This window comes from Camelus bactrianus, chromosome 6 (genome assembly GCF_048773025.1).
Source record: "Camelus bactrianus isolate YW-2024 breed Bactrian camel chromosome 6, ASM4877302v1, whole genome shotgun sequence".
Classification (NCBI taxonomy): domain Eukaryota; kingdom Metazoa; phylum Chordata; class Mammalia; order Artiodactyla; family Camelidae; genus Camelus; species Camelus bactrianus.
This window is the reverse complement of record NC_133544.1, coordinates 71,603,975-71,619,451: the sequence shown is the minus strand read 5'-3', so window position 1 is coordinate 71,619,451 and position 15,477 is coordinate 71,603,975. Positions and strand designations below refer to the sequence as shown.

The 15,477-nt window shown below is 38.0% G+C and overlaps 1 protein-coding gene and 1 long non-coding RNA gene across 8 annotated transcripts in view; one reads left to right on the top strand and one right to left on the bottom strand.

Annotated features, from left to right (window-relative positions):
- Positions 1–348: 348 nt before the first annotated feature.
- LOC105076886 (uncharacterized) lies at positions 349–9,307 on the bottom strand. The gene is made up of 3 exons (XR_836032.3): positions 9,169–9,307; positions 4,238–4,339; positions 349–3,148 (listed from the first exon to the last, which is right to left on the bottom strand). It is a non-coding gene; the product is annotated as an uncharacterized LOC105076886 (long non-coding RNA).
- Positions 9,231–15,477, top strand: part of FSIP1 (fibrous sheath interacting protein 1) — a 174,699-nt gene continuing 168,452 nt past the window's right edge. For 2 of the 7 annotated variants that reach the window (XM_010965126.3, XM_045524382.2), the window contains exons 1-2: positions 9,328–9,485; positions 14,973–15,105. In XM_010965126.3, the coding sequence (XP_010963428.1) occupies positions 14,980–15,105 (126 nt within the window). In that variant the 5' untranslated portion in view covers positions 9,328–9,485; positions 14,973–14,979. Of the gene's footprint in view, positions 9,599–14,972; positions 15,106–15,477 lie in introns of all 7 variants that reach the window. The other 5 variants (XM_045524383.2, XM_045524386.2, XM_045524387.2 and 2 more) reach the window with 5 other exon arrangements.

Genomic DNA, 15,477 nt, shown 5'->3' with positions numbered 1-15,477 from the left:
CAGTAAATGAGCAAGTGCTGACAAAAAGTCCTGAAGGAAAGGGAAAATCATCTTCCAGAGTGTGCATCTTCCTCAATGATTTTGTTTGATGGATGGCAGATTTTCTTTAAATTCTGGAAATTTCTTCTTCCAACAAAATGCTCATTTACTTCAGATAGTCATAGCACTTAGAATTTGGAAGGTCTTAGCCTAGTTGTATCCCACCTCTGTAATTTAATATGAAGAAATGAGGGCCCAGGATGATTATGGGATTTTTTTTTCCAGACTTTGGACCAGAACTCATGATTTTTAAAAATTCCTAATCCATAAGCAAGATGTGGGGAGGAGGAAACGGTGCTTTAAAATGTCTTTTTTTTCTTTTAACATTTTTTATTGATTTATAATCATTTTACAATGTTGTGTCAAATTCCAGTGTTCAGCACAATTTTTCAGTCATACATTGACATATACACACTCATTGTCACATTTTTTTCTCTGTGAGCTACCATAACATTTTGTGTATATTTCCCTGTGCTATACAGTATAATCGTGTTTATCTATTCTACAATTTTGAAATCCCAGTCTATCCCTTCCCACCCTCTGCCCCCCTGGGAACCACAAGTCTGTATTCTCTGTCTGTGAGTCTATTTCTGTCCTGTATTTATGCTTTGTTTTTGTTTGTTTGTTTGTTTGTTTTTGTTTTTTAGATTCCACATATGAGTGATCTCATATGGTATTTTTCTTTCTCTTTCTGGCTTACTTCACTTGGAATGACATTCTCCAGGAGCATCCATGTTGCTGCAAATGGCATTATGTTGTCGGTTTTTATGGCTGAGTAGTATTCCATTGTATAAATATACCACATCTTCTTTAGCCAGTCACCTGTTGATGGACATTTAGGCTGTTTCCATGTTTTGGCTATTGTAAATAGTGCTGCTATGAACATTGGGGTGCAGGTGTCATCCTGAAGTAGGGTTCCTTCTGGATACAAGCCCAGGAGTGGGATTCCTGGGTCATACGGTAAGTCTGTTCCTAGTCTTTAGAGGAATCTCCACACTGTTTTCCATAGTGGCTGTAAAATGTCTTTTTCATAACATTGAGGAGATGAATATTTCCCTAATTAATGCCTTCCATTTTCTTCCTGCTCCCATCGCAAATAGGTATGTAACTACTACCTAGTTAGCACCCCTTACTCCTGACACTTTCTATTGAAAATGAATGAAGTGGCGGTAACGAGGTGGAGGGGGTTAAAAGACCATCTAGCTCCTGCCTCTGTAAGGATCTCTGAGCAACTAGGGATGCTTAGAAGGCTGAAAAGCTCATTTGTCCAGAAATAGCTTGCTAAAGGATTTGACTCAGAGTAAGTGACCAACAAAATGTAGACAAATGAAGGCATGAAGCAGGTGTGCCACTTGAACACACATCTCCATAAATTTGGGCCAAAGTAATGATCTCTAGAGTCATAACAAAAAATAGTTGGCAGTTTTCACAAAAATACCAAGTCATATGTAGCAAAACAAACAAGACAAAAGAGCATTTAACGGATGACGGATGTGAATTGAACCTGACGATTCACCAATATTTCATTCTTCAGCATAGATTAGAAGGCTGCTTTTATTTGAAGTAAAGGTGCTCATGTTATAAACAGTAGCAGAGTTCAAGACAGAATCTCAAGAACATTTCAATTTCTCTATTTCTACAAAGTAAGGAAAAGTATTCAGAGGTTACTTTCTCCATTATTTAATATATGGGCTGGTAAATTGAAGCCTGGAGAAGTGAAGAGGTTTGTCCTTCTAGAGTCAACAATAGAACGAGACGTGAACCCAACTCTCATAAAACCTAAATCAGTTTTCAACGCATTTTATTGCATTGTGCTGTAAAAATAGAGCACACCTAATCCGGTTTTGCTTGGTTTAATTCCTTGTTTGTAAATTGCAGAGGACAAGACTGGTTACCTCTGCCCAGATGTTTCTAAACAGGCAATTCTTGCTGCCCTGCCTGTTGAATGCATGTCTTTTATGCTGGTATCAAATTATCACAGTTCAGGTCAGGACACTGAGCAGGTGGTTTTCAAGGAGAGCCAAGTCTGCTTAAGTCAGATATTCACAGAGTCTCAGAGCTGAAAGTCAGCTTAAAAATCTTTATCCTGCCTCTTATTTTACTAGATGAAGAAACAGAGGTTAAGACACCAGGCCCAGCTCAGCTCTTTGCAGAGTGGCAGAGACACCAGGGATGTATCATTTAAAATGGTTTTGGGTGTCAATGTATGGTTTACATAATGCATTTTGAGCCCAATTAGAATATCAACTCCAGTTTGTCTGTGATGATAAAATGAAAAGAAAATAAACCAGCCTCTATTAAATAAGGAATTGGATGATCAAATAAGAAAAAGATTTAAACAAGAAAGCCAATAGTCATCAAAATGATGACTAGTTCCTAGTCTAATAAACACATTGTGTGTTCAAATAGAAACACTACTTTGAATTTGAACTAAGAAAAAAGATGTGTAAGGACTAAGTGAGATGCTAAGAATGCCAGGATGACAGCCTGACTGCTGACTAGCGAACAACTCCCTGTGGTTGTTTACCTATTTCTTCTTTATACCTGAGATGTTAACTCTGAGAAAAATAATTTTTCTACATTGTTACTTAAGACCCTTAAAGTCTGGTCTGAATACATTTCAAATATGTTATGCAAATTTCTTTTAACTTTCTTTACGTTAAAATAAATCTAAAGGCTTACATAATAATAAAGATTTATATAATTTTTATCCTAAAAGGCATTTTAGTACATAGTTAAGGAGACCCAATTTAAAACACAAAAAGTGAACAAACAAACAAAATACCCTAAAGGATCAGAGACCTAGCTCAATACAAAGTTATGGTTTGGAATCAGACAAGCGTGATGCATGACTCTCAAAGCGCACATAGTGTTCCGAAACCGTGAGTTTCTGCACAGGATTGATGGTTGCTGTGAAATTACTATACTTCTCTTCAGCCGTTATCCACCAGCAGTGTCTCGTCCATTTTTCTGGCAGGGACGAAATGCCAGGAGCAGAACACTGTCATCACAACTGCCATCCAGCCATGGAGACTACAGTTCGCCTCAGGAAACTTCCGGCAACACTTTAATTTTCTCCAGGTACAGAGTTGCTGCAGGCGACCAAATTCTGGAGCCAGCAGTATAACAAAAGAGTAAAATGTTCTATTACTGTGAGGGAATTCTCTGAGAAAAGAAGAGAAATCGATTTCTCTCTTTCTGGTGAGAATGACTCACACTTAGCAGCTGATTTCTTGAGGGCAGAACTGAGATGACCGTAACCCCCTCTCCCCCATAAAAAGTATTCTGGATTTTAGAAGATATCTTTATTCTCTTTGATTTATTTTACTACTTAAAAAAAAAAAACAAGCCTCTATTAGCTTTCTGGGCCATAAATGCACTCTGTGTGTGTGTGTGTGTGTGTGTGTGTGTGTGTGTGTGTGTGTATGTGTTGATTTTTATGCATCTCCACAACACCCTGGTACAGTTTTCCCCCTCTACACTGATACACATATCACTTGAGCAAGTAAAACAAGGTTCTATAACAATGAGTGAGCAAACTTCTTTCACTTAATAATTCAAAAGGTATCACTTAGTATAACAATATTTAGGTCCATCCATGTTGCCACAAATGGCATTAATTCATTCCTTTTTATGGCTGAGTAGTATTCCATTGTATAAATACACCACAACTTTTTTATTCAATCATCTGTCAATAAACATTTAGGTCACTTCCATGTCTTGGCTACTGTAAATAGCGCTGCTTTGAACATTGGCATGCATGTATCTTTTCAAATTAGAGCTTTCTCCTGCAGTTTTGGATTGGCAGATACAAATTACTATGTACAGAACAGATAAGCAAAAAGGTCCTACTGTACAGCACAGAGAACTATATTTTAATGGCTTGTCATAACCTGCAATGAAAATAATTATGAAAAAAAATATAACTGAATTACTGTGCTGTATACCAGAGACCAATACAACATTGTAAACCAACTATACTTCAATTAAAAAAAAATTCAAAGGATATCATGTGTTTGGGCCAACTGATATTGTGAAGTAGCAAGCTTCCCCCACCTTGTCCCCACCGACTTTTAAAATGGGGACATCCTCTGACTAGCCCTTGATTCTATATAGCACTCCATAATAGGCAGGCAGAGGAAGGAAAGGGTTCAGAATCAACGGAGTGGGGAGAACATTTTTCAGTTTTCTAGCTTACCGTTTACGGAGGAAGTACTGGATATCTCTGTTCAGAGCACCTGAGTTGCACAGCTGTGGTCTCCACCATGCCTCTCAGAGCAGCGACCTCATCACTATTTTCCTTTCAAAATACAAGCTTGAAGTCAGTGTTTTTCAAAGCATACTAATAGTCCTACTGCCCTAAAATCACCAAGGTACCTTTAAAATGCAGATTCCTAGGCTGGACCCTAGACCTACTAAATCAGAGAATAGGGACTAAAATCAACATTTTAAATAACACCTGAAATGATCCTTTGTGAAAAACAAAATCTGAGAACCCATTTTTAGCAGATTTATTTCATAGCTTTTAACTATTAAAAAATGTACCAAAATTTAGTACACATACTAAATTTAAAGTGCATTTTACTTTGAATAAAAATAGGATTACCTGTTCCAGAACTTGCTTTTGTTCTTTAAGGCTTGATTTACTTCCCTGGTCATGCCTCTTGATTACATGGGTGGCACTGTGGCCAAGTAGGACTGGGAGGCACCAGAGGGAGTAGTTTGGTGTAAAAGGGGAGTAAGAAATAAAACATGGACTTTTTTTTTTTTTTAAGTCTACAGATTTTATAGGAATACAAATGTGTGAGAACTTCAGTCTCTCAAAGTTACTGATGGTTATTTGATGCTGATATTTATAATCTGGACTAAGATGTTTTTAAAAATCCATTTTGATTTTTTTTGCGATCTAATTTTCACTTTTCCTATTTGGATGGCTATTTAAAGATGTACCCAAGCACAGTTCAAACAAATATATTTCAGTTCAGTGGTTTCTTGAATCATTCCTAAAATCCAAGGAAAATGAGAATTTCTGAAAGAGGGTTTGCGGTTTTGTTTTTAGCAGAAGACAATCAGCACCATCTAGTGGATACAAATAACCTCTTTTCTCGAATTCAGTCCAGTGAGGAGGTGAAGAGGCTGTGGAACTGGGTTGGAATCCCAGTATCATTTAGTTCCTGAATGACCTCAGAAAAATTACTCACCCACTCTGTCCTCTGCTTCTTAATTATAAATCAAGATGATAATAATGCCGCTTCATAGGATGTTATGAAGTGACGTGGAATGATGCACCTAAGGCAAGTCCCAAACACTCAGTAAGGTTATTCTTTAACAAGTCTAAGCTACAGACTCACAGGAGGTGGGAACCATCTGGTGGCACACACTTTTAACCGCCCTTTAAAAGAAATGGCTATTTAATCTAGTTTGTAGAGTCTATGATATGAAGCTTAATGAGGTTCCTCTCTAGTCTGTTGTTATGTTTGGCTGGAGCTTATGGTGAGAAAAGGGAAATTGGGGCAACATGGCAGGAATGGTAGTTGGAGCCCAGATGGAGTACAGTGTGGGCTCTCGCATTCATTCAAATCTGACTCCACTCAGAAGGAGAACGTCAAGTGCAGTGAGAGACTGAAAACAAAAACAAAAACCAACTTCGAAACCAACACTGCCATATGTCGCCAACCTGGAATGAGACCAGGGAAATTTTAGCTTAAAATAGCTTGACTCTAGATGAAATCTTTATGAATTATTTTGTAGGGCACAGTGCTGTCTAGAATATTTGGGGGAGCGGTTTGAACACAGCACTTCAGAAAACACAGCAGAGAAAAATATGTGCTCTCTGACAAATCTGAATGGGAATTGTTTTGAGGGTCTAATTGCAATAGCTGACACAGAAGTATCTCAGGAAATTAAAAAGAAAGACACAATTTATTGTGTACTAATACACAACAAATACAGTTTATTAAAGTTTGCCCTTAAGGCACATATAGCCCCTCAGCAGTTTGCAAAATGGAAGCAGGAGAAGGTAAATAAATGAAATGAGATTGATGAGGTATTATGCAAAATGTAATCAATGGGGACTTAGTTTAGAAAGGTTACAAACAGTAAAAAGACAGTAAGTTTCTATTGAAATTGAATTTTCTTTTCCCTTGCTTTACATGCATCTTACGCTGTATAAGCAACAGTTTAAAAAAATGAAAACACCAGTTAATTATGAGCATTGGTCATAGACCTGATTTCTCTTAGTTGTTTTTTCCCCCTCATATGCCCAAGAGGTCTGAAATGTGTAGTTTTCTTAATGAGCACCATTTGTTGCGAAAAATAAAAAAGGAAAGAATGGCCTTTATTCACAAATATCAGAATTGTGTGGGCATTTGGAGATTATCTAATCTTTAGCTACTCAAAGTATGGTCAGTGGACCAGAAGCATTGGCGTCCCCTGGGAGCCTGTTAGAGTCTTGGGTCCCACTCGATACAGAATTAACATTTTTAACAAGATCCTCAGGTGACTGATCTGCACATTAAAGTTCGAGAAGCCCTAGAGTTTCAGGTTCATTTGATCTCAGATATAGTCCTAGAATCAGTATGTTTTGAAATCTCTCCAGGTGATTCTAATGTAGTAGAGTTTAAGAACTGCACAACTAGTCAAACCTCATTTTTCAAATGAAGAAATTATGGCCCATAAAAGTTTACAAATTTACCCAAGGCCACCCAGCTGTTTAGTATCAGAATCCAAACATTTACACTTCTCCTCCTTACTAAAAAAAATAAAATAAAATAAAGCAGAGTCAAGAGATCAGGGTAGGGAGTGAAGAGATGGGAAGGATTATTTAATATAGGGTGGTCAGAAGAGACCCAACTGAGGAAGCAGACACCTGAAGGAAGAAAGGAAACAGGCCACATGGAATGCTGGGGAACTGTGTTCCAGGCAGAGTGTGTGTAGGGGGGATTATTCATACTGGAAGAAGAACAAGTAGTGTTTCCAAATTCCCAACAGACATTAATCTTTGGAATGCAAAAACAAGAAATCAGAACTGCCAGGAGTTCTCCAAATCTTAAGTTATTCTGAAAATACTTCCAACCTTCTTCATATTCTTTGTTATCATGCTATCTGAAGCATTTATTTAAAAAAAATAAGAACTATTAAATTTAGAAGTGTTTATAGGAATTGTAGCCTACAGCAAGTATTCAAATACTGGAGAACACAGAGAACATTACTCGGTACCATTTGAATAATGTAACATATAAATCTCCAACCAACGCTAACAGCACTTCACAGAATTATGGGTTGAGAATTGCCAACTTAAGGACTTATTTTGAATAAAAACTCGTTTCTTGGGATATCATTCATAGAATTTGTGTCAAGTATACAATGGGTATCAACTTATTAATATTTAATTTGCAAGAATGATTCACTATTAGCAGCAGACCAGGCCAGGAACACAAACTTGTTACATGGAACTGGCTCCAAATAAGACTAACCAATCAGACTGTGATCACCTGTCTCCCAGGTGCTATTGTCCAGTTCCTGGAATGTTGATCTCAACTTCTGACTCCAGAGTATGAGCATTTCTTGCTCTTACTTTTGACTTGACATCAGTGAATTTCTTCAGTTACATCTCTATGTTGATTTCTAAAGTCTAACTCTCACAGGAGAATCAGAATTCTTTCTCCAATTTTCCTGATTTCTCAACTTATTATTATTTTTTTAATTTGGAAAAACATAAATTTCCTGAGAAATGCTGGGAAGAAATTCCTGTGTAGAAACTCTAACAAGGACAGTGAGGCTGGAGCAAAGTTTACCAGGGAGCGGGTGGTAGGACTGGAAATCTAAGACAAAACAGAAGGCCTGGGCATTTAGTACCTGTTTTGTTTATTTTTATTTTTATTTTTTGGTGGGGGGAGGTAATTAATCTCTTACTTATTTTTAGAGGAGTACTGGGGATTGAACCCAGGACCTTGTGCATGCTAAGCAACCACTCTACCACTTGAACTCCCTTGAGGGTCTGGTCATTTGGGACTGGTGGGCACTGAGAGGATTCTGCATGCAATGGGGAGCTTCGGAGAGTCCTAAGCAGAGGAGTGACATGGTTTGACAGGTTTTGAAAGTATCATTTAGGTTGCCGTTTGAAAGTAGTAGGGGCAAGGAAGGCAACAGTTAGGAGGTAATTGCAAAAATCTAAGCAAGAGATGATGGGAGTGTCGACCTTAATGGAAGCACTGAGGGTGGTGAGACATGGTTGGATTCTGGATACATTTTGAATGAAGACCTGATAGGATTTATAACAAATTGTTGAGTGTGAGAGGAAGAGGAATTGAGGATGGCTTCAAGTGTTTTGGTCTGAGACTGGCAGGATGCAGTTATCATTTACAGAGATGGAAAAAGTGGGGTGGGGGTTTGTTTTTTGACATCTTAACTTTGAGGCGCTTCTTACAGCAAAGTGGAGCTATCTAAGTGGAGATGTCAGGTAGTAAGAGTGTGGAGTTCAGAGCTGCAGATAGAAATGCAGGATTTAGCAATATATCGATGACATTTACAGTCAGGTTTTTACAGCCAACACTGCCTGAGACTGTGGCTGTGTCTAAACAACTCACTTAACCTTTGTCTATTTTATCTGCTGAAAAACTTTAAGACATATCTTACTGACCTAAAACCATAAGGCTAAAGGGTCCATGTATGTGAAAGTAATTTGTAAACTGTAAATTCCCGTTCAGACTGGAAGAAGCAGACATTGGGGGACAGTGGGTAATGATTCTAGGGATGAAGAAAATCAGTTCTGAGATAGAGGGAAATAGTCTTCGTGCGATGAGAACCAGAGAAACCACAAAAGAAAGCACAAATAGCAATTATTACCTTTTTTGGACCATAGCTCAATCTGGGCAAAACTATTTTTTATTTACGTGGCATCCAACACTTACTAAGAACTTCACATAACATCTTTTCGAGCTGCACAGCAACGTTGTGAGGAAGCAATTATTACTGCCCCATTTTACGGAGGAGGAAACAGCTCAGAGAGGATTAGCGGGCCGGCAGGGCATCCTATTAACAGTAAGGGACAGAACCATTCAAGCATCCAGACAGACATCTTTGTTCCGAGTTCAACCTAAATACGGACAAACCATCCCACACCCTCACCGTCCGACGGGAAGACGGAGAATACAGGAACGCTGCTCCAGGTACCGGGGCTCCGTCGGTGTTTCTCGCCGCCTCTGGCCCCCAAGTCTCGTTTCTGGACGGTTCAGCCCTTTTCCTCTCGCGAGACTGGTGTAGTGCTTCTGGTTACCAGAGGGACGGCGTTCCTGAGGTAGGAGGGCTCAGGACCGGCGGCTCCTTCCACTTTCAGAGAAGCTGTGGCGGTGGGAGAGGCCCCTCCCCCTTGGGGGACAGTGGGTGACGCTGAGAGTGTCAGTGCTCTGATGACGGGACACTAGCTCCCAGTTTCCGCCCGGCAGGTGAGGGACGGCACAGATTAGGAACTGAGCGCCGTCGCAGCGCGACAAGCCAGTGAGAGGCGGGCGGAGTCGTGTCAGGCTGCTGGGCCCGGAGACTGGCTGTTAAGGAGAGGGTCAGTGAGAGCGCGGGCCCAGGAGGGGGCGGGCTCGGTCTCCGGGGTCAGCAGGGGCTCGCCAGGCGGGGGAGGGAGCCCACCGGCTCACCTTCGAGAGGCTTCTACCTCCTCGAAGGCTCTGTGTTGCCAGGATATCCTCGACGAGGCAGCGAACGTCTCTGACCTTAGGACCTAGTACCAAGGACTCCCGCTGTCCTTTAAGTCCCTAAAGTCTAGAATTTGTGTGAAAAATCACCAGCCATTTAAAATAGACCATAAATGGCAAAGGATGCCAAGTAGGCATTTCACAGAAAAAAAATGAAAGGAGAGTAAGTAAACATTTGACTGGAGACTCAACTTCTCTCGTAATTAAAGAAAAATAAATCAAACTCACAGATAACTTTTGACCCTCATCAGATTGACAAAAAGGAAAAGTTTTTGACATAACCAGATTGGCCGGGGTTGGGAAACAGGCACTTTCATCTCAGCATACCCTGTTGGAAATGATGTAATTTGGTACCACCTTTTTGGAGGACAGTTTGGCACACTACCAAAATTTGAAACGCAGGTGTTCTTTGACTCAGCAATTCTAACTTACGAGCATATAAACAAAACTAAGCGAAGATTTGTACAAAGAGGTTAACTTAAAATTGAGGTACTCTTTATATACAGGAAAATGTACCCTTTTAATATACAGTTTTGTGAGTTTTGAGAAATGCATACATTTGCATGCATTTCTCATGCATGTACCTACATGAGGTACCTACCCCCACAATCAAGATACAGAACAGTTTCATCATTCCCCTAAGTACCCTTTTGTAGTTAATTTAATTTAATTAATTTTCTGCCTGTGTAGTTTTGTCTATAACAGAATGTGTATTGGAAGCCAATACTATGGAGCCTTTTGAATCTGGCTTCCTTCAATTTCGCATTAGGCAGTTGAGATTCGTCCATGTTTTGTATTAGTTTGTTCCCTTGTATTGCTGAGTGGTGCTCCATTGTATACATGTATCACAGTTGCTTATCCATTCTCTGGCTGAGGGACATTTGTGGTGTTCCCAGTTTTTGGCAATTATTAATGAAGCTGCTATAAACATTTATGTACAGTTTTTTGTGTGAATATAAATTCTCATTTCTTGGGTAGATATCCAGGACTGAGATTGTGGAGTCGAATGGCAAGTGTATGTTTAACTTTAATAAGAAAGTACCAAGCAGTTTTGCAGCACGGCTGTCCCATTTTGCATTCTTACCAGCATTATATGAAAGTTCCAGTTGCTCCCTGAAAGTGTTAGCACTTGGTATTACTCGTTTTTTTTTTTTTTTTTAAATTTTTTTTCACCATTTGAATGTGTAGCATTATCTCATTGTGGGTTTTTTTCAGATTTCTCTGATGACTAATGATGTTGAATATCTCATGTGCTAATCTGCAACGCATCTTTGGTGATGAGTCTGCTCAAACCTTTGCTATTGAGTCTTGACCCTTCTTTATATATTCTAGATATAAATCCTTTATCAGATATGTGTTTTGCAGATATTTTCTCCCAATATTTGACTTTTGTGTTCTTTTTCAATAATGTCTTTTGAAGACTGGAAGTTTTAAATTTTGATGCATTCCAATTGATCAGTATTTTCTTTATACTTTTGATGTTGTGTCTAAGACATCATCATCTAACCCACAGTCATACATATTTCATACCTGTATGTGGTGACAGAGAAAAATCTCTGAAATATAATCAGTGGGAAAAAACAAGTTGCAAAGCACCATGCCCTTTGTGTGTGTTTGTGTTGGGGAGGAGTAGGTAGGTATAAAGGATAGAAAGTTTGCATATGCCTGAAAAAAACGGAACCTACAAAACTTTATTAACAGGAGTTCTTGGGTGAGGGTAATTCTGACTTAAAAAATTTTTACATTCTTATGTACTGTTTGATTTTTTCCCTCTTATGGGCAAGTATTTTTTTTCCCCCATGGGCAAGTATATTTTACAAAGTAAACGTTTAAATTAAAAACTACCATGAAATAATTTTTAGACATTAAAATCATGAAAATAAATGTAATTCAACTTTTCTTTTTAAGGCTGGTTATTCATTATTACTAAACAGAGGAGAATTTCTTTGATTCTTTCATTCATCCAAAAGCATCAAATTACAGTAGCCATATTTCCCCATTTTAGTTTAGGTTTTTTTTTTTTTTTAATTTCTTGGTAGGAGAGGGAGATAATTAGGTTTATTTATTTGTTAATTTTTGGAGGAGATACTGGGGATCGAATCCTCATGCTAAGCATACATCTACCACTTGAGCTATACCCTCCCCCCCATTTTAGTTTTAAGTATTCACAGTGGTTGCATTTCTCACAAGTCTGTATGAAAAAGTTTAAATTAATTTCACTTAAAATGAATGTTATGAAAAGTTGGTATGTCTTAGTAGTGATTTATTACAATTTAGAATCTGGTCATATATCCATCTATTTAATGGAATGTCAAATAATATTCTATTTTAGAAATATCTTTAAGAAGAACATACTCATCATGTAATGTTAAGTGAGAAATACATGAATCCAATTTTGCTAAAAAGACGAAAAGCAAAAATGGAAAACAAATGTGCCAGCAATATTTAGCTCTTGGTAGTGAATATTGGGTGATTTTTGTTTATTGTCAAATATACTTTAATATATTCTAGACATTTTTCCACAGTAAATAAATTCTTTAATCATGAATTTAAGATATAGTTAATAGAAAACTAGAAAATACAGATAAGCAAGATGAAAAAATACACAAGAACATCCATGAACCTACCAATCGAGAGCTTACCACTGTTACTTCTTTGACTTATGATTATCTTTCAGGTCCCTCTCTGTGTATATTTCTTTAATCAGAGAAACTGGACTTGTTTTTATAAACAAGATACTGACTTCTTTCCTCCCTTCATTCCTCCCTTCCTCCCTTCCTTCCTTCCTTCCTTTCTTTCTTTTTCCTTCCTTCCTTGTTTATGCCCTCAGGCAGTTTTCTACTAGCATGTTTCTTTTTCTTATTGATTGGTAAGAGCTCTTTAAATATGTAAATATATTAAATTTTTTTATATTATCTATATTGCATATATTTCCCCTGTTTTCTCATGTACCTTTTAGTTTGACACTCAAGAGCATTAAATGTTATGTAATCAAATCTATTAGTCTCTTCCTTTTTGATTTATGCTCTTGATGTCATGGCTAGTAAGTCATTAACCTCATTATTATGTAAATTATCTCTATGTTTCCTTCCAGGCCCTTGGAGATTTCATATTTTACATTTATTTATTATTTTTAAAATTTGTTTTTACTTTTATTAAAATAGTATAGTCAAGAATGTGAAACTGTACTATAACATCTACAGTGGAAAAAGAAGCAATCTCTAGTCACGTCTTCCAGAGGCAAACATCTTGAACTTACAAATATTGTGCTTACTTAACTGTTGTTTAGCTTTATCAATTTTTGAATATTCTTTTTGATTTCCTATTATGATAGATTAGATTTTTTTGTACTACCTGTCCTTTTACGTTCTGTTCCCCATATACACTCAGTATAATTCAGGCATAGTATTTGGTTAAATCAACATTCAGTGCTTATGTAATTTTAAGTAATTACCATTTGATTGTTTGCTTTCTTGTGCAATGTTTTATTTTTCTTGTGGAATTTCTATGTGGTCATTGAGATTTCTTTTCAAATGCTCAAATACTTCTCTAAATTCCTAATTCAATGCCCTTTATCCAGAGTTTTTTCTATACAGCCGGTTCATAAGATTGTTAGTTACATCCCTTCCCATCCTGGGAAATGTGTTTTATTTAATTTATTATTTTCAGGAGCAAACATCATAGAACAAACTTATTTCTAAAGCAACTGAAATGTTTCCAGAGCCTTTTAGATGGTCTGTGTCATTGTGGTTCCCTGTGCCTCTCCCTTTACTGACATGTATTATAACGGCTCTGCCCCTGCTTCCAACTCACTACTCCTTCTGTAAGCTGCGGTAAGTCTCCTTGACAGGCTGCTCAGGGCATTACAAGACATTTGGCTTTTCAGTGACTTACGCTTTTTGATTGTAACGTGATGGGCTAGGGTGATCTGTCATTCTACAATAATAATGTCGGTGCCCTCCTGAGTGAGCCCAAACCCTTTTGCAGAGTTTGAATAATGTTGAGATCATGCCTTTTTCATTTGCTGAAATGCAGAGTTGACCTACTGGTCCTTTAAGCTTCAACTTCGGTGCAGTGAATAGTTGGAGGCTGAATTGTATTATCCCTCTGTGTGCCTTGGAGAAGCATCAGGTTGTTCCTGTTTGGGCTTCCTCCTGTGTTCATAACCTCCTTGGACTCTGCCTCTGCCATTCAAAAAAAAAAAAGAAAGATGAGTCATTTTATAGGGTAAGAAAAGGACATTGTTGCACTTGCTGCCCCAGAGGCAGTTGCCTTTCTTCATTCTGTTATGAGAGAAGTGGTTTAATTCATAATTGACAGGAATTTAGGAAAGGATTTGCTGGGTGGGAGATACCCATTCACATGGAAAGCTAAGTATTGAGAAGGTAGACTCTGAAATTCTGTTTCTTCCATTTTACTCAGCATGCATGATACCCTAACTTTACTGACCATATCTGGAATGCTCCCCATCAAGGGCACTGTTTGGGAGGATCGATGAATCTGCAGTGCCCAAGTTTTCCCACAAGTTCAAACCAGCCTAATGTTTCCTGCGTCAGAAAGCAGTCCTGGTGTGAGGCCTGTGGATGGTCTCATGGGAGAAACAGTTAAAAGAGACTAGCAATGTGTGTCCCCATAATGAAAGTCTGTCTTCTTGTAGAGTAGGTTTTGTTCTCTGTTGTTTCATGGCAGAGACAGAATCATAGGTTTTAGTAGGGGAGGGTTGATAGAAGAAGGACGATCACCCAGAGATAGGTACTCCATAAAAACTCGGTACCAAAGAGTAAAGGAGAAATCAGAGCTGAGAGGGACGCCCAGGCTGAAGGCTGAGCTAGAATAAGGAAGACAAAACCAAAAGAAAGTAGAGGACTTAGCAAATTATTACAATGAAGCATGAATTGTGTCTGAGGGGTGTGATGCTCTCTAAGGGTCTTCTCAGGTCAAGGACACAGTAAATGTTTCTCTTCGAGGCACAGGAAACCATTGAGATGGCATTCACTTATACATTCTTTTTTAAGCCACTTTCAGAATCTAACATCCTGGACACCTACAGTGACATAAGATGTAACGATCCATGGCCACAGACATCTTTTGATGAAATTAGGGTGCTGTGGCTTTGGTAGCAACATGTAACCCTTATAACAAAGGCTCTGAGTTAACTGCATATTAACACTAATGAGACACTTAAACATACAAGTCATAACTTGCTTAAAATTTTGTTTATTTCAGAATATCAATGGATATAATAAAAGGAAACTTAGACAGAATTTCAAAACCAGCCTCAAATTCAAGAGTACGTCCTGGGAGCAGAGGTTCAAATGCTTCTTTGGAGGTGCTCTCACCAGAACCAGGGTCCTTCAAGGTACTTTGTTGTTTAGAAATGATTTAAACTACTTCTCCTGATCTCTAGCAGTTGGTAAACCTGTGGCTGTAGTTAACATCTCATTCTAAGGTTCCTTTTTAAAAAAGTGTGTCTGGGAGCTCAGATTTCTCAGATTTTACTTTAGATCATTTAACATGAAAATACTGTTTCCTTCTTTACCTTTTTTTTTTTTTTTTGGAGTATGGCTTGTTTGTTTATGGTTGTACTTTGTTGATGCTCATTTATTACCTTTTTTTCTTTTGTAAGAAAGCTTTGTATTCCAACATCTACTATCACCATTGACTCTTACTGTGAAAAAGATTCAGTAACTTTAAAAATACAGTTTGGGTGAAGACTATATAGTATATGTTT